This window comes from Oncorhynchus masou, unplaced genomic scaffold, assembly GCF_036934945.1.
Source record: "Oncorhynchus masou masou isolate Uvic2021 unplaced genomic scaffold, UVic_Omas_1.1 unplaced_scaffold_4689, whole genome shotgun sequence".
In the NCBI taxonomy this organism is placed as follows: Eukaryota; Metazoa; Chordata; class Actinopteri; order Salmoniformes; family Salmonidae; genus Oncorhynchus; species Oncorhynchus masou.
In genome coordinates, this window is record NW_027011084.1 from 858 (window position 1) to 20232 (window position 19375).

At 40.5% G+C, this 19375-nt stretch overlaps 1 protein-coding gene across 1 annotated transcript; it reads left to right on the forward strand.

Moving 5' to 3' along the window:
• Positions 1–487: 487 nt before the first annotated feature.
• LOC135535268 (probable global transcription activator SNF2L2) lies at positions 488–17105 on the forward strand (the record flags this gene model as incomplete). The annotated part of the gene is given in 7 exon segments (XM_064961941.1): positions 488–726; positions 11468–11581; positions 11685–11792; positions 12526–12612; positions 16747–16793; positions 16940–16956; positions 16959–17105. Coding segments are annotated over 7 exon segments (745 nt in total), but the record flags the coding sequence as incomplete, so codon positions are not given.
• Between the last annotated feature and the right edge of the window lie 2270 nt (positions 17106–19375).

Consider the following 19375-nt stretch of genomic DNA (forward strand, 5'->3'; position numbering starts at 1 on the left):
CCCTCTACATGTTTCTCTACAGCAGGGTCAGGTCCTCCTCCCTAACCCTACATGTTTCTACAGCAGGGTCAGGTCCTCCTCCCTAACCCTCTACATGTTACTCTACAGCAGGGTCAGGTCCTCCTCCTCCCTAACCCTCTACATTTTACTCTACAGCAGGGTCAGGTCCTCCTCCTCCCTAACCCTCTACATGTTACTCTACAGCAGGGTCAGGGTCCCTCCTCCTCCCTAACCCTACATGTTACTCTACAGCAGGGTCATCCTCCTCCCTAACCCTCTACATGTGACTCTACAGCAGGGTCAGGTCCTCCTCCTCCCTAACCCTCTACATGTTTCTCTACAGCAGGGTCAGGTCCTCCTCCCTAACCCTCTACATGTGACTCTACAGCAGGGTCAGGTGCTTAACCCAAAGCCACTGATGCAATAAAACACATTTTCTTTTCTCTTCTATCCCCTATACACACACACACCATCTCCACTCCCCAGATCCGTTGGAAGTACATGATTGTTGATGAGGGTCACCGTATGAAGAACCACCATTGTAAGCTGACCCAGGTGTTGAATACCCATTATGTGGCCCCACGGCGCCTCCTCCTGACGGGCACGCCACTGCAGAACAAGCTCCCTGAGCTCTGGGCCCTGCTCAACTTCCTGCTGCCGACCATCTTCAAGTCCTGCAACACTTTCGAGCAGTGGTTCAATGCCCCCTTTGCCATGACCGAGAGGGTGAGTGTCAAATGCATATCTACTTTATAAGGTCAAGTTAGGTGACAAACACGGTCCAAAACATACATAAAAATTCATCAATATCCTAGCCAGATAGGGTTAGGGTAAAGGTTATATCCTAGCCAGATATGATTAGGGTAAAGGTTATATCCTAGCCAGATAGCGTTATATCCTAGCCAGATATGATTAGGGTAAAGGTTATATCCTAGCCAGATATGATTAGGGTAAAGGTTATATCCTAGCCAGATATGATTAGGGTAAAGGTTATATCCTAGACAGATAGCGTTATATCCTAGACAGATAGGGTTAGGGTAAAGGTTATATCCTAGCCAGATAGGGTTAGGGTAAAGGTTATATCCTAGCCAGATATGATTAGGGTAAAGGTTATATCCTAGACAGATAGCGTTATATCCTAGCCAGATATGATTAGGGTAAAGGTTATATCCTAGCCAGATAGCGTTATATCCTAGCCAGATATGATTAGGGTAAAGGTTATATCCTAGCCAGATATGATTAGGGTAAAGGTTATATCCTAGACAGATAGCGTTATATCCTAGACAGATAGGGTTAGGGTAAAGGTTATATCCTAGCCAGATAGGCGTACGTCTGCATGACCAGTTCTCTTTCTAAATCTCTATCAATTAAAGATTTGACTGAATGACAAAAAAGTGCAGACTGCAATATAATGTGAATAGTGATCACCATGTGAATAACTCTAGATAATAATATGTGAATAGTGATCACCATGTGAATAACTCTATAGATAATAAGATGTGAATAGTGATCACCATGTGAATAACTATAGATAATAATATGTGAATAGTGATCACCATGTGAATAACTCTATAGATAATAAGATGTGAATAGTGATCACCATGTGACAAACTCTATAGATAATAAGATGTGAATAGTGATCACCATGTGAATAATTATAGATAATAATATGTGAATAATTATAGATAATAATATGTGAATAGTGATCACCATGTGAATAACTCTAGATAATAATATGTGAATAGTGATCACCATGTGAATAACTCTATAGATAATAATATGTGAATACATTTACATTACATTTAAGTCATTTGGCAGACGCTCTTATCCAGAGCGACTTACAAATTGGTGAATTCACCTTCTGACATCCAGTGGGACAGCCACTTTACAATAGTGCATCTAAATCATTTAAGGGGGGGGGGTGAGAAGGATTACTTTATCCTATCCTAGGTATTCCTTAAAGAGGTGGGGTTTCAGGTGTCTCCGGAAGGTGGTGATTGACTCCGCTGTCCTGGCGTCGTGAGGGAGTTTGTTCCACCATTGGGGGGCCAGAGCAGCGAACAGTTTTGACTGGGCTGAGCGGGAACTGTACTTCCTCAGTGGTAGGGAGGCGAGCAGGCCAGAGGTGGATGAACGCAGTGTCCTTGTTTGGGTGTATAATATTACTAATAATACTAATAACGAATAATACTATATAATACTACTAATAATACTATATAATATTACTAATAGTACTATATAATATTACTAATAATACTAATAACGAATAATACTATATAATACTAATAATAATATTATATAATATTACTAATAATACTAATAACTAATAATACTATATAATACTATTAATAATACTAATAACTAATAATACTATATAATACTAATAATAATGCTATATAATACTACTAATAACTAATAATACGACAATAATAGTGATCACCATGTGAATAACTATAGATAATAATATGTGAATAGTGATCACCATGTGAATAACTATAGATAATAATATGTGAATAGTGATCACCATGTGAATAACTCTATAGATAATAATATGTGAATAGTGATCACCATGTGAATAACTATAGATAATAATATGTGAATAGTGATCACCATGTGAATAACTCTATAGATCACATATGTCAGAGTCAAGGCCCGCGGGCCACATCCGGCCCGCGAGAAGGTTTTTTACGGCCCCTGGGATGATCTTGATTTATTATTAGAACCGGCCCGCAGACCGCAGCAAGCCGGCAGCCCGCAGATCTTTTACACGCACCAATACTACATTTCCCACAATGCAACGGTGACGCACCGAGCAGTAGGCTGCTTCATTTCAATATTTATTGGCACAGCAGTCGTCAGCATCACAGTAAAATTAACTTTCAGATACCCATCAAAAATGGCAAAACGGAAGGTGGACACTGAGAACCGGGGTTTCAAACAAGGTGGGAGTCGGAGTATATGTTCACGGAGGTAGCTGGAAAACCTGTGTGTCTTCTGTGTGGAGAAAGTGTGGCGGTACTGAAAGAGTATAATCTGAGACGACATTATGAAACGAAACACGCGGACAAAAACAAGAATATGGACATGGAACAAAGGCTACAAAAGGCAGAGGAATTAAAACGAGGCCTCAAATCTCGACAGGCTCTGTTCAAAAAAGCCAAATCACAAGGCCAGGCTGCTGTCAAGGCCAGTTTTATTTTGGCAGAAGAGATCGCTAAATCAGCCCGGCCATTTACGGAGGGGGATTTCATCAAAAACTGCATGATTAAAGTTTGTGACGAAGTTTGCCCAGAAAAAAGGCAACTCTTTTTAAATGTGAGTCTGAGCAGAAACACCATTGCCGAGAGAGTAGACCAGTTGTCCATCAATCTAAAAGAGCAGCTTGTGAAAAAGGGAAAAGAAAAAGTTTAATATTTGTTTTCACTGCATGTTACTTCTCCTTAAACAAAGTGTTGTTTTTGATTAATAGATTTTTGCACTTTATTTTATTGTATTTCAATCCAATTATATTTTAAAAATATTTCAGTTGAGTGGATGATAGAAAATTGCTATTATTGTTTTTTTCTTTGAAGTAAATTTAGCCCACTTTTGCTAAAATAGAAAATATAGGCTACTGATGGTGCCTTGAATACCGGTTTCTTTCATTTAATGTTCATGTTATGGGGATTTTTATATAAAGGAAATTTGTCTTTTGTGTCTGTTGAAAATTAAAGATTACTGACAGAGCCATAAGAAAATATTGCTTTATTTATCTGATCATATTGGAATATATTTGTTAGGTTTTCAGTAGGTTCAATTAGGTTCACTAGACTATATGCGTCATTTAAAAATTTTTCAATGAACATTCGAACAGTCCGGCCCTCGGCTTGTAGCTAAATTTTTTATTTGGCCCTCCGTCCATTTGACTTTGACACCCCTGCTATAGATAATAATATGTGAATAGTGATCACCATGTGAATAATTATAGATAATAATATGTGAATAGTGATCACCATGTGAATAACTATAGATAATAATATGTGAATAACTCTAGATAATAATATGTGAATAACTATAGATAATATGTGAATAGTGATTACCATGTGAATAACTATAGATAATAATATGTGAATAGTGATCACCATGTGAATAATTATAGATAATAATATTTGAATAGTGATCACCATGTGAATAACTCTATAGATAATAATATGTGAATAGTGATCACCATGTGAATAACTCTATAGATAATAATATGTGAATAGTGATCACCATGTGAATAACTATAGATAATAATATGTGAATAGTGATCACCATGTGAATAACTATAGATAATAATATGTGAATAATTATAGATAATAATATGTGAATAGTGATCACCATGTGAAAAGCTCTATATCTAAATACATTGCTTCTCTTTGCTCCTCTTTTGAAATAATATTTATTATGCGCCACTGTGAAATGCATGCTGTTCATCCCTTACATTTTCAAGAAGGAACAGCTGTACAACGGAAGACCTGGGTACAAGGGAAATAATGAAATAAATACATGTGAAAGTGGTGCAAAGCTTTAGAGATGAGAGATGGTGATAACAAATCAGCACTTTGGGCCATATTCAGTCAGACGGGTCTGTTGTAGTGACTGTGTCCATGACCATACATAACAGTTCATAAACCCTAGAGTAACTCCACTAGTCACTACACTAGTAACTACACTAGTCACTACACTAGTAACTACTAGAGTAACTCCACTAGTCACTACACTAGTAACTACACCTGAGTAACTACACAAGTAACTACACTGGAATAACTACACTAGAGTACCTGCACTGGTACCTAAACTAGTAACTACACTAGTAACTACCCTAGTAACTACACTAGAGTAACTACACTAGAGTAGCTACACAAGCAACTACACTGGAATAACTATACTAGAGTACCTACACTAGTAACTACCCTAGTAACTACACAAGTAACTACATTGGAATAACTACAGTAGAGTAACTACCCTAGTAACTACCCGGGAGTAACTACACTGGAGTAACTACACTGGAGTAACTACACTGGAGTAACTACACTAGAGTAACTACACTAGTAACTACACTAGAGTAACTCCACTAGTCACTACACTAGTAACTACTAGAGGAACTACACTAGTCACTACACTAGTAACTACACTAGTAACTACACTAGTAACTACTAGAGTAACTCCACTAGTCACTACACTAGTAACTACACTAGTAACTACACTAGTAACTACTAGAGTAACTCCACTAGTCACTATACTAGTAACTACACTAGAGTAACTACACTAGAGTAACTACACTAGTAACTACTAGAGTAACTGCACTAGTCACTACACTAGAGTAACTACACTAGAGTAACTACACTAGAGTAACTACACTAGAGTAACTACACTAGTAACTACACTAGTAACTACACTAGTAACTACACTAGTAACTACTAGAGTAACTGCACTAGAGTAACTACACTAGTAACTACACTAGAGTCACTACACTAGTCACTACTAGAGTAACTGCACTAGAGTAACTACACTAGTAACTACTAGAGTAACTGCACTAGAGTAACTACACTAGTAACTACACTAGAGTAACTACACTAGTCACTACACTAGTAACTACTAGAGTAACTACACTAGAGTAACTACACTAGTCACTACACTAGTAACTACACTAATAACTACACTAGTAACTGCTAGAGTAACTACACTAGAGTCACTACACTAGTCACTACACTAGTAACTACACTAGTAACTACTAGAGTAACTGCACTAGAGTAACTACACTAGTAACTACACTAGAGTAACTACACTAGTAACTACACTAGTAACTACTAGAGTAACTACACTAGTAACTACACTAGAGTAACTACACTAGTCACTACACTAGTCACTACTAGAGTAACTGCACTAGAGTAACTACACTAGGAACTACACTAGTCACTACACTAGTAACTACACTAGAGTAACTACACTAGTAACTACACTAGAGTAACTACACTAGTCACTACTAGAGTAACTACACTAGTAACTACCCTAGTAACTACTAGAGTAACTACACTAGAGTAACTACACTAGAGTAACTACACTAGTCACTACACTAGTCACTACACTAGTAACTACTAGAGTAACTACACTAGTAACTACACTAGTAACTACATCAGAGTAACTACACTAGAGTAACTACACTAGTAACTACTAGAGTAACTGCACTAGAGTAACTACACTAGTAACTGCACTAGAGTAACTACACTAGTAACTACACTAGTCACAATGTGAAAGTGGTGCAACGCTTTAGAGATGAGAGATGGTGATAACAAATCAGCACTTTGGGCCATATTCAGTCAGACGGGTCTGTTGTAGTGACTGTGTCCATGACCATACATAACAGTTCATAAACCCTAGAGTAACTCCACTAGTCACTACACTAGTAACTACACTAGTCACTACACTAGTAACTACTAGAGTAACTCCACTAGTCACTACACTAGTAACTACACCTGAGTAACTACACAAGTAACTACACTGGAATAACTACACTAGAGTACCTGCACTGGTACCTAAACTAGTAACTACACTAGTAACTACCCTAGTAACTACACTAGAGTAACTACACTAGAGTAGCTACACAAGCAACTACACTGGAATAACTATACTAGAGTACCTACACTAGTAACTACCCTAGTAACTACACAAGTAACTACATTGGAATAACTACAGTAGAGTAACTACCCTAGTAACTACCCGGGAGTAACTACACTGGAGTAACTACACTGGAGTAACTACACTAGAGTAACTACACTAGTAACTACACTAGAGTAACTCCACTAGTCACTACACTAGTAACTACTAGAGTAACTACACTAGTCACTACACTAGTAACTACACTAGTAACTACACTAGTAACTACTAGAGTAACTCCACTAGTCACTACACTAGTAACTACACTAGTAACTACACTAGTAACTACTAGAGTAACTCCACTAGTCACTATACTAGTAACTACACTAGAGTAACTACACTAGAGTAACTACACTAGTAACTACTAGAGTAACTGCACTAGTCACTACACTAGAGTAACTACACTAGAGTAACTATACTAGAGTAACTACACTAGAGTAACTACACTAGTAACTACACTAGTAACTACACTAGTAACTACACTAGTAACTACTAGAGTAACTGCACTAGAGTAACTACACTAGAGTCACTACACTAGTCACTACTAGAGTAACTGCACTAGAGTAACTACACTAGTAACTACTAGAGTAACTGCACTAGAGTAACTGCACGAGAGTAACTACACTAGTAACTACACTAGAGTAACTACACTAGTCACTACACTAGTAACTACTAGAGTAACTACACTAGAGTAACTACACTAGTCACTACACTAATAACTACACTAGTAACTGCTAGAGTAACTACACTAGAGTCACTACACTAGTCACTACACTAGTAACTACACTAGTAACTACTAGAGTAACTGCACTAGAGTAACTACACTAGTAACTACACTAGAGTAACTACACTAGTAACTACACTAGTAACTACTAGAGTAACTACACTAGTAACTACACTAGAGTAACTACACTAGTCACTACACTAGTCACTACTAGAGTAACTGCACTAGAGTAACTACACTAGGAACTACACTAGTCACTACACTAGTAACTACACTAGAGTAACTACACTAGTAACTACACTAGAGTAACTACACTAGAGTAACTACACTAGTCACTACACTAGTCACTACACTAGTAACTACTAGAGTAACTACACTAGTAACTACACTAGTAACTACTAGAGTAACTACATCAGAGTAACTACACTAGAGTCACTACACTAGTAACTACACTAGTAACTACACTAGTAACTACACTAGTAGCTACTAGAGTAACTACACTAGAGTAACTACACTAGTCACTATACTAGTAACTGCACTAGAATAACTACACTAGTCACTACACTAGTAACTACACTAGAGTAACTACACTAGTCACTACACTAGTAACTACACTAGAGTAACTACACTAGAGTAACTCCACTAGTAACTACACTAGTAACTACTAGAGTAACTACACTAGTAACTACTATAGTAACTGCACTAGAGTAACTACACTAGTCACTACACTAGTAACTACACTAGAGTAACTACACTAGTAACTACACTAGTAACTACTAGAGTAACTGCACTAGAGTAACTACACTAGTAACTACACTAGAGTAACTACACTAGTCAATACACTAGTCACTACTAGAGTAACTGCACTAGAGTAACTACACTAGTAACTACTAGAGTAACTGCACTAGTCACTACACTAGTAACTACACTAGAGTAACTACACTAGTCACTGCACTAGTAACTACACTAGTAACTACACTAGAGTAACTACACTAGTCACTACACTAGTAACTACACTATTAACTACTAGAGTAACTACACTAGAGTAACTACACTAGTCACTACACTAGAGTAACTACACTAGTAACTACACTAGAGTAACTACACTAGTAACTACACTAGTCACTGCACTAGTAACTACTAGAGTAACTGCACTAGAGTAACTACACTAGTCACTACACTAGTCACTACACTAGAGTAACTACACTAGAGTAACTACACTAGTAACTACACTAGTCACTACACTAGTAACTACTAGAGTAACTGCACTAGAGTAACTACACTAGTCACTACACTAGTCACTACACTAGAGTAACTACACTAGAGTAACTACACTAGTAACTACACTAGTAACTACTAGAGTAACTACACTAGAGTAACTACACTAGTAACTACACTAGAGTAACTACACTAGTAACTACACTAGTCACTACACTAGTAACTACTAGAGTAACTGCACTAGAGTAACTACACTAGTCACTACACTAGTCACTACACTAGAGTAACTACACTAGAGTAACTACACTAGTAACTACACTAGTCACTACACTAGTAACTACTAGAGTAACTGCACTAGAGTAACTACACTAGTCACTACACTAGTCACTACACTAGAGTAACTACACTAGTAACTACACTAGTAACTACTAGAGTAACTACACTAGAGTAACTACACTAGAGTAACTACACTAGTTACTACACTAGTCACTACTAGAGTAACTGCACTAGAGTAACTACACTAGTAACTACTAGAGTAACTGCACTAGAGTAACTGCACTAGAGTCACTACACTAGTCACTACACTAGAGTAACTACACTAGAGTAACTACACTAGTCACTACACTAGTAACTACACTAGTAACTACTAGAGTAACTACACTAGTAACTACTAGAGTAACTACACTAGAGTAACTACACTAGTCACTACACTAGTAACTACACTAGTAGCTACTAGAGTAACTACACTAGTAACTACACTAGTAACTACACTAGTAACTGCTAGAGTAACTACACTAGAGTAACTACACTAGTCACTACACTAGTAACTACTAGAGTAACTACACTAGTAACTACACTAGTAACTACACTAGTAACTACTAGAGTAACTACACTAGAGTAACTACACTAGTCCCTACACTAATAACTACACTAGAGTAACTACACTAGTCACTACACTAGTAACTACACTAGAGTAACTACACTAGTCACTACACTAGTAACTACACTAGAGTAACTACACTAGTAACTACTAGAGTAACTCCACTAGTCACTACACTAGTAACTACACTAGAGTAACTACACAAGTAACTACACTGGAATAACTACACTAGAGTACCTGCACTGGTACCTACACTAGTAACTACACTAGTAACTACCCTAGTAACTACTAGAGTAACTATACTAGAGTAACTACACTAGTTCCTACACTAGTAACTACACTAGAGTAACTACACTAGTCACTACACTAGAGTAACTACACTAGTCACTACACTAGTAACTACACTAGAGTAACTCCACTAGTCACTACACTAGTAACTACGCTAGTAACTACTAGAGTAACGCCACTAGTCACTACACTAGTAACTACACTAGAGTAACTACACAAGTAACTACACTGGAATAACTACGCTAGAGTACCTGCACTGGTACCTACACTAGTAACTACACTAGAGTAACTACACTAGAGTAACTACACTAGAGTAGCTACACAAGCAACTACACTGGAATAACTATACTAGAGTACCTACGCTAGTAACTACCCTAGTAACTACACTAGAGTAACTACACAAGTAACTACATTGGACTAACTACAGTAGAGTAACTACCCTAGTAACTACCCTAGTAACTACCCTAGTAACTACCCTAGTAACTACCCTAGTAACTACCCTAGTAACTACCCTAGTAACTACCCTAGAGTAACTACACTGGAGTAACTACACTAGAGTAACTACACTAGAGTAACTACACTGGAGTAACTACACTGGAGTAACTACCCTAGTAACTACACTAGAGTAACTACACAAGTAACTACATTGGAATAACTACACTAGTAACTACACTAGTAACTACACTAGTAACTACTAGAGTAACTACACTAGAGTAACTACACTAGAGTAACTACACTAGTAACTACTAGAGTAACTACACTAGAGTAACTACACTAGTCACTGCACTAGAGTAACTACACTAGAGTAACTACACTGGAACAACTACACTAGAGTACCTGCACTAGTACCTACACTAGTAACTACACTAGTAGCTACCCTAGAGTAACTACACTAGAGTAGCTACACAAGCAACTACACTGGGATAACTATACTAGAGTACCTACACTAGTAACTACCCTAGTAACTACACTAGAGTAACTACACAAGTAACTACATTGGAATAACTACAGTAGAGTAACTACCCTAGTAACTACCCTAGAGTAACTACACTGGAGTAACTACACTGGAGTAACTACACTAGAGTAACTACACTAGAGTAACTACACTGGAGTAACTACAAGAGTAACTACATGAGTAACTACACTAGAGTACCTACACAAGTAACTACACTAGAGTAACTACACTAGAATAACTACACAAGTAACTACACTGGAATAACTATACTAGAGTACCTACGCTAGTAACTACACAAGTAACTACATTGGAATAACTACAGTAGAGTAACTACCCTAGTAACTACACTGGAGTAACTACACTGGAGTTACTACACTGGAGTAACTACACTAGAGTAACTACACTGGAGTAACTACATGAGTAACTACACTAGAGTACCTACACTAGTAACTACACTAGAGTAACTACACTAGTAACTACACTGGAGTAACTACACTATAGTACCTACACTAGTAACTACACTAGAATAACTACACAAGTAACTACACTAGAGTAATACACAAGTAACTGCACTAGAGTAACTGCACTAGAGTAACTACACTAGAGTAACTACACTGGAGTAACTACACTGGAGGAACTACACTGGAGGAACTACACGAGTAAATGCACTAGTAACTAGCTTGTTAGTAGATTAAGTTAATGGAGGACCCTGATTGATCCCCAGGTGGACTTGAATGAGGAAGAGACAATCCTGATTATCCGCCGTCTCCACAAGGTGCTCCGCCCTTTCCTGCTCAGACGACTCAAGAAGGAGGTGGAGTCACAGCTTCCAGAGAAGGTGAGAGGGCTTATACTATAGAAACGTTACAGTATGTAAACCACAGATACTTGGTACTGAATGATACTTGATGTAAACAAACCACATATACTTGATGTTGTAGGTGGAGTATGTCATCAAGTGTGATATGTCGGCCATCCAGAGGGTTCTGTACCGTCACATGCAGGGCAGAGGAATCCTCCTCACCGATGGATCGGAGAAAGACAAGAAGGTAGGAAGCAGAGATCCTGTTAACTCATTTTGTGACGGTCAGTAAAGGAGGAGCAAAGACCCTGATGAGCTCAGATATTCAACATTGTTATTGTGGTCCTCAGGGTAAAGGAGGAGCAAAGACCCTGATGAGCTCAGATATGTGACGTTGTTATTGTGGTCCTCAGGGTAAAGGAGGAGCAAAGACCCTGATGAGCTCAGATATGTGACGTTGTTATTGTGGACCTCAGGGTAAAGGAGGAGCAAAGACCCTGATGAGCTCAGATATGTGACATTGTTATTGTGGTCCTCAGGGTAAAGGAGGAGCAAAGACCCTGATGAGCTCAGATATGTGACATTGTTATTGTGGTCCTCAGGGTAAAGGAGGAGCAAAGACCCTGATGAGCTCAGATATGTGACGTTGTTATTGTGGTCCTCAGGGTAAAGGAGGAGCAAAGACCCTGTTGAGCTCAGATATGTGACATTGTTATTGTGGTCCTCAGGGTAAAGGAGGAGCAAAGACCCTGATGAGCTCAGATATGTGACATTGTTATTGTGGTCCTCAGGGTAAAGGAGGAGCAAAGACCCTGATGAGCTCAGATATGTGACATTGTTATTGTGGTCCTCAGGGTAAAGGAGGAGCAAAGACCCTGATGAGCTCAGATATGTGACATTGTTATTGTGGTCCTCAGGGTAAAGGAGGAGCAAAGACCCTGATGAGCTCAGATATGTGACATTGTTATTGTGGTCCTCAGGGTAAAGGAGGAGCAAAGACCCTGATGAACACCATCATGCAGCTGAAGAAGATCTGCAACCACCCCTACATGTTCCCACACATTGAGGTACGTTAGATGTTCTCACACATTGATGTGCATTACATGTTCACACACATTGAGGTACGTTAGTTCTAGAACCACCCCTACATGTTCCCACACATTGAGGTATGTTAGTTCTAGAACCACCCCTACATGTTCCAACACATTGAGGTATGTTAGTTCTAGAACCACTACTACATGTTCCAACACATTGAGGTATGTTAGTTCTAGAACCACCCCTACATGTTCCCACACATTGAGGTATATTAGTTCTAGAACCACCCCTACATGTTCCCACACATTGAGGTATATTAGTTCTAGAACCACCCCTACATGTTCCCACACATTGAGGTATATTAGTTCTAGAACCACCCCTACATGTTCACACACATTGAAATATATTAGTTCTAGAACCACCCCTACATGTTCACACACATTGAAATATATTAGTTCTAGAACCACCCCTACATGTTCCCACACATTCAGGTATATTAGTTCTAGAACCACCCCTACATGTTCCCACACATTGAGGTATATTAGTTCTAGAACCACCCCTACATGTTCCCACACATTGAGGTATATTAGTTCTAGAACCACCCCTACATGTTCACACACATTGAAATATATTAGTTCTAGAACCACCCCTACATGTTCCCACACATTGAGGTATATTAGTTCTAGAACCACCCCTACATGTTCCCACACATTGAGGTATATTAGTTCTAGAACCACCCCTACATGTTCCCACACATTGAAATATATTAGTTCTAGAACCACCCCTACATGTTCCCACACATTGAGGTATATTAGTTCTAGAACCACCCCTACATGTTCCCACACATTGAAATATATTAGTTCTAGAACCACCCCTACATGTTCCCACACATTGAAATATATTAGTTCTAGAACCACCCCTACATGTTCACACACATTGAAATATATTAGTTCTAGAACCACCCCTACATGTTCACACACATTGAAGTACGTTAGTTCTAGAACCACCCCTACATGTTCCCACACTTTGAGGTATGTTAGTTCTAGAACCACCCCTACATGTTCCAACACATTGAAGTATGTTAGTTCTAGAACCACCCCTACATGTTCCAACACATTGAGGTATGTTAGTTCTAGAACCACCCCTACATGTTCCCACACATTGAGGTATATTAGTTCTAGAACCACCCCTACATGTTCACACACATTGAAATATATTAGTTCTAGAACCACCCCTACATGTTCCCACACATTGAGGTATATTAGTTCTAGAACCACTCCTACATGTTCACACACATTGAAGTACGTTAGTTCTAGAACCACCCCTACATGTTCCCACACATTGAGGTATGTTAGTTCTAGAACCACCCCTACATGTTCCAACACATTGAGGTATGTTAGTTCTAGAACCACCCCTACATGTTCACACACATTGAGGTATATTAGTTCTAGAACCACCCCTACATGTTCACACACATTGAAGTACGTTAGTTCTAGAACCACCCCTACATGTTCCCACACATTGAGGTATGTTAGTTCTAGAACCACCCCTACATGTTCCAACACATTGAGGTATATTAGTTCTAGAACCACCCCTACATGTTCACACACATTGAGGTATATTAGTTCTAGAACCACCCCTACATGTTCACACACATTGAAGTACGTTAGTTCTAGAACCATCCCTACATGTTCACACACATTGAGGTATATTAGTTCTAGAACCACCCCTACATGTTCACACACATTGAGGTATATTAGTTCTAGAACCACCCCTACATGTTCACACACATTGAAGTACGTTAGTTCTAGAACCACCCCTACATGTTCCCACACATTGAGGTATGTTAGTTCTAGAACCACCCCTACATGTTCCAACACATTGAGGTATGTTAGTTCTAGAACCACCCCTACATGTTCACACACATTGAGGTATATTAGTTCTAGAACCACCCCTACATGTTCACACACATTGAGGTATATTAGTTCTAGAACCACCCCTACATGTTCACACACATTGAAGTACGTTAGTTCTAGAACCACCCCTACATGTTCCCACACATTGAGGTATGTTAGTTCTAGAACCACCCCTACATGTTCCAACACATTGAGGTATGTTAGTTCTAGAACCACCCCTACATGTTCCAACACATTGAGGTATGTTAGTTCTAGAACCACCCCTACATTTTGAATAATCTCAAGTATTAAATGTATTTTGATTTGTTTAACACTTTTTTGCTTACTACATGATTCCATGTTTTGTTTCATAGTTTTGATGTCATCACGATTCTACAATGTAGAACATAGTAAAAATAAAGTGGAACCCTTGAATGAGTAGGTCTTCTAAAACTTTTGACCGGTAGTTTACATGTTCTTGCACATTAAGGTACATGACATGTTCCAACACATTGAGTAACATTAGATCTAGAATCACTCCTACATATTCCAACACATTGAGGTACATTAGATCTAGAACCACTCCTACATGTTCCAACACGTTGAGGTACATTCCACTCAGAACCACCTTTAAATGTTCACACACAGAGGTAGGTTACATGTTCTAACACATTGAGGTAAGTTAGTTCTAGAACCACCCCTACATTTTCCAACTCATTGAGGTAAGTTAGTTCTAGAACCACCCCTACATGTTCCAACACGTTGAGGTGCATTAGATCTAGAACCACCCCTACATGTTCCAGCACATTGAGATGCGTTACATGTTCCAACACATTGAAGCACATGCGATCTAGAACCACTCCTACATGTTCCTGCAGATTGAGGTACATGACATGTTCCAACACATTGAAGTACATTCAATCTAGACACCTCTACATGTTCCAATATAGAGGTACATTAGATCTAGAACCACTCCTACATGTTGCAATGTAGAGATGTTACAATGTTCCAACACATTGAGGAACGCTAGCTTACATGCTGTAACACCCCTGATTCAAGTTACCAACGAAGCAGTGTTCTGCTATGTCTAGACTTCACAGTTACTGCAGTTTTTGTGTTCTGATTATGTACTTCTGGTCATGGAATTCTGAACGCATCATGCGTCTACAGCTATTTAAATGTGTCCACATTGAATCCGGATTCCCTTTACCTGCGCTATATTACATTGTCAGTATGCATCCTGCAAACTGTGGAATAGGCTAAATATGATAACACAGCAACAACTTGATGGCAGTAGCTAACTACTGTAGCTAACGAGCAAGCTAACCTATGTAGTTAGCCAGCAAGCTAGCAGACACAGCTAAAGTGATTGCAAACAGGTTACCATAACTCTAGCCAAACAAAAAAATAGTTGTTTTCTAAATATTAGCTAGCTGGCTAGCATTTATGAGGCCATCAAAAATATTCCTCACACGCTAGGAATGCATTTCCTCTCAACGTTATTATGAAAAGGTGCCTCTCTGTCTGAAAGTTTTCTGAAGGCTGGTGGGCAGAGTGCTGATGACTTTGCCCACTGTATGCACTTTCCGGAGCCTGGTTATGCCTCGACTGAGGAGAAATACACACAGTGAGAAGGAGCACACGTTTTATGTAAGTGTCAAGCTTAGACACGGCCTTCAACACAGAAATATAAGATGAATCAGCAGTGTTACTGCTTTTTCTGGAGCATAAACCTGAACCCACAGTCTGGCAGGGTAAGACTAGCCTGGAGGGTAGACGTCTGTCTGGCAGGGTAAGACTTGCCTGGAGGGTAGACGTCTGTCTGGCAGGGTAAGACTTGCCTGGAGGGTAGACGTCTGTCTGGCAGGGTAAGACTTGCCTGGAGGGTAGACGTCTGTCTGGCAGGGTAAGACTAGCCTGGAGGGTAGACGTCAGTCTGGCAGGGTAAGACTAGCCACCCCAGGCCTGTCTGAGATGTGACACCCAGCCACAGCCCACCATCATGCTCTTGTTTTATTGTCTCTGCAGTGAAACCTTTAATGAGTTGTTTACTAGAAGAGTTCGGCAACATTTTAATTGGTCCCAGACTGCATGCAGATGTTTCATTTGTGTCTGTTTTAATTCACACAATTCAATCTACAATATTTACTTAGTGGAGTTAGGATTTATTATCTGATAACTATGTAGATGTGCCAGCTAATCACAAATAAACTCTAAGAAAATAGATTTTTAATTCAATTCTGATTTTTCACTATCTGTCTTGTCTCACAGGAGTCCTTTGCTGAGCACTTAGGCTTCCCGAACGGCGTTATAAGCGGGTAAGATATTAAGATACTCAACATTGCCCATTCAGTTATGAAACACAACATGAATGTCCTTCAAAAGCCGAACGCTAAACACCCCAGACAACACTTTTCCCTTCTGGGACCAGATGGTTATTTATTCTCCTTGCCCTCCACCCCAGACACGAGCTGTACCGTGCATCGGGAAGTTTGAGCTGCTGGACCGGATCCTTCCCAAGCTGCATGTCACCAACCACAGAGTTCTGCTGTTCTGTCAGATGACATCACTCATGACCATCATGGAGGACTACTTTGCTTACCGCAATTTCCTCTACTTGCGCCTCGACGGTATGTATCTCTGACCCTAACCATACCTCAATTTCCCCTACTTCAAGTCAAATCAAAGTTTATTTGTCACGTGCGCTGAACCAATAGTGCAAAAAAGGTATTAGGTGAACAATAGGTAGGTAAAGAAATAAAACAGTAAAAAGACAGGCTATATACAGTAGAGGAGCTATATACAGTAGAGGGGCTATATACAGTAGAGGGGCAATATACAGTAGAAGCTATATACAGTAGAGGGGCTATATACAGTAGAGGCTATATACAGTAGAGGGGCTATATACAGTAGAGGGGTTATATACAGTAGAGGGGCTATATACAGTAGAGGCTATATACAGTAGAGGCTATATACAGTAGAGGGGTTATATACAGTAGAGGGGTTATATACAGTAGAGAGGCTACATACAGTAGAGGGGCTATATACAGTAGAGAGGCTATATACGGTAGAGGGGCTATATACGGTAGAGGGGCTATATACGGTAGAGGGGCTATATACAGTAGAGGGGCTATATACGGTAGAGGGGCTATATACGGTAGAGGGGCTATATACGGTAGAGGGGCTATATACGGTAGAGGGGCTATATACGGTAGAGGGGCTATATACAGTAGAGGGGCTATATACAGTAGAGGGGTTATATACAGTAGAGGGGCTATATACAGTAGAGGCTATATACAGTAGAGAGGCTATATACAGTAGAGAGGCTATATACAGTAGAGGGGCTATATACAGTAGAGGGGTTATATACAGTAGAGAGGCTACATACAGTAGAGGGGCTATATACAGTAGAGAGGCTATATACGGTAGAGGGGCTATATACGGTAGAGGGGCTATATACGGTAGAGGGGCTATATACGGTAGAGGGGCTATATACGGTAGAGGGGCTATATACGATAGAGGGGCTATATACGGTAGAGGGGCTATATACGGTAGAGGGGCTATATACGGTAGAGGGGCTATATACGGTAGAGGGGCTATATACGGTAGAGGGGCTATATGCGGTAGAGGGGCTATATACGGTAGAGGGGTTATATACGGTAGAGAGGCTACATTTACATTACATTTAAGTCATTTAGCAGACGCTCTTATCCAGAGCGACTTACAAATTGGTGAATTCACCTTCTGACATCCAATAGTGCATCTAAATCATTTAAGGGGGGGGGGGGGGTGAGAAGGATTACTTATCCTATCCTAGGTATTCCTTGAAGAGGTGGGGTTTCAGGTGTCTCCGGAAGGTGGTGATTGACTCTGCTGTCCTGGCGTCGTGAGGGAGTTTGTTCCACCATTGGGGGGCCAGAGCAGCGAACAGTTTTGACTGGGCTGAGCGGGAACTGTACTTCCTCAGTGGTAGGGAGGCGAGCAGGCCAGAGGTGGATGAACGCAGTGCCCTTGTTTGGGTGTAGGGCCTGATCAGAGCCTGGAGGTACTGCGGTGCCGTTCCCCTCACAGCTCCGTAGGCAAGCACCATGGTCTTGTAGCGGATGCGAGCTTCAACTGGAAGCCAGTGGAGAGAGCGGAGGAGCGGGGTGACGTGAGAGAACTTGGGAAGGTTGAACACCAGACGGGCTGCGGCATTCTGGATGAGTTGTAGGGGTTTAATGGCACAGGCAGGGAGCCCAGCCAACAGCGAGTTGCAGTAATCCAGACGGGAGATGACAAGTGCCTGGATTAGGACCTGCGCCGCTTCCTGTGTGAGGCAGGGTCGTACTCTGCGGATGTTGTAGAGCATGAACCTACAGGAACGGGCCACCGCCATGATGTTGGTTGAGAACGACAGGGTGTTGTCCAGGATCACGCCAAGGTTCTTAGCGCTCTGGGAGGAGGACACAATGGAGTTGTCAACCGTGATGGCGAGATCATGGAACGGGCAGTCCTTCCCCGGGAGGAAGAGCAGCTCCGTCTTGCCGAGGTTCAGCTTGAGGTGGTGATCTGTCATCCACACTGATATGTCTGCCAGACATGCAGAGATGCGATTCGCCACCTGGTCATCAGAAGGGGGAAAGGAGAAGATTAATTGTGTGTCGTCTGCATAGCAATGATAGGAGAGACCATGTGAGGTTATGACAGAGCCAAGTGACTTGGTGTATAGCGAGAATAGGAGAGGGCCTAGAACAGAGCCCTGGGGGACACCAGTGGTGAGAGCGCGTGGTGAGGAGACAGATTCGCGCCACGCCACCTGGTAGGAGCGAACTGTCAGGTAGGACGCAATCCAAGCGTGGGCCGCGCCGGAGATGCCCAACTCGGAGAGGGTGGAGAGGAGGATCTGATGGTTCACAGT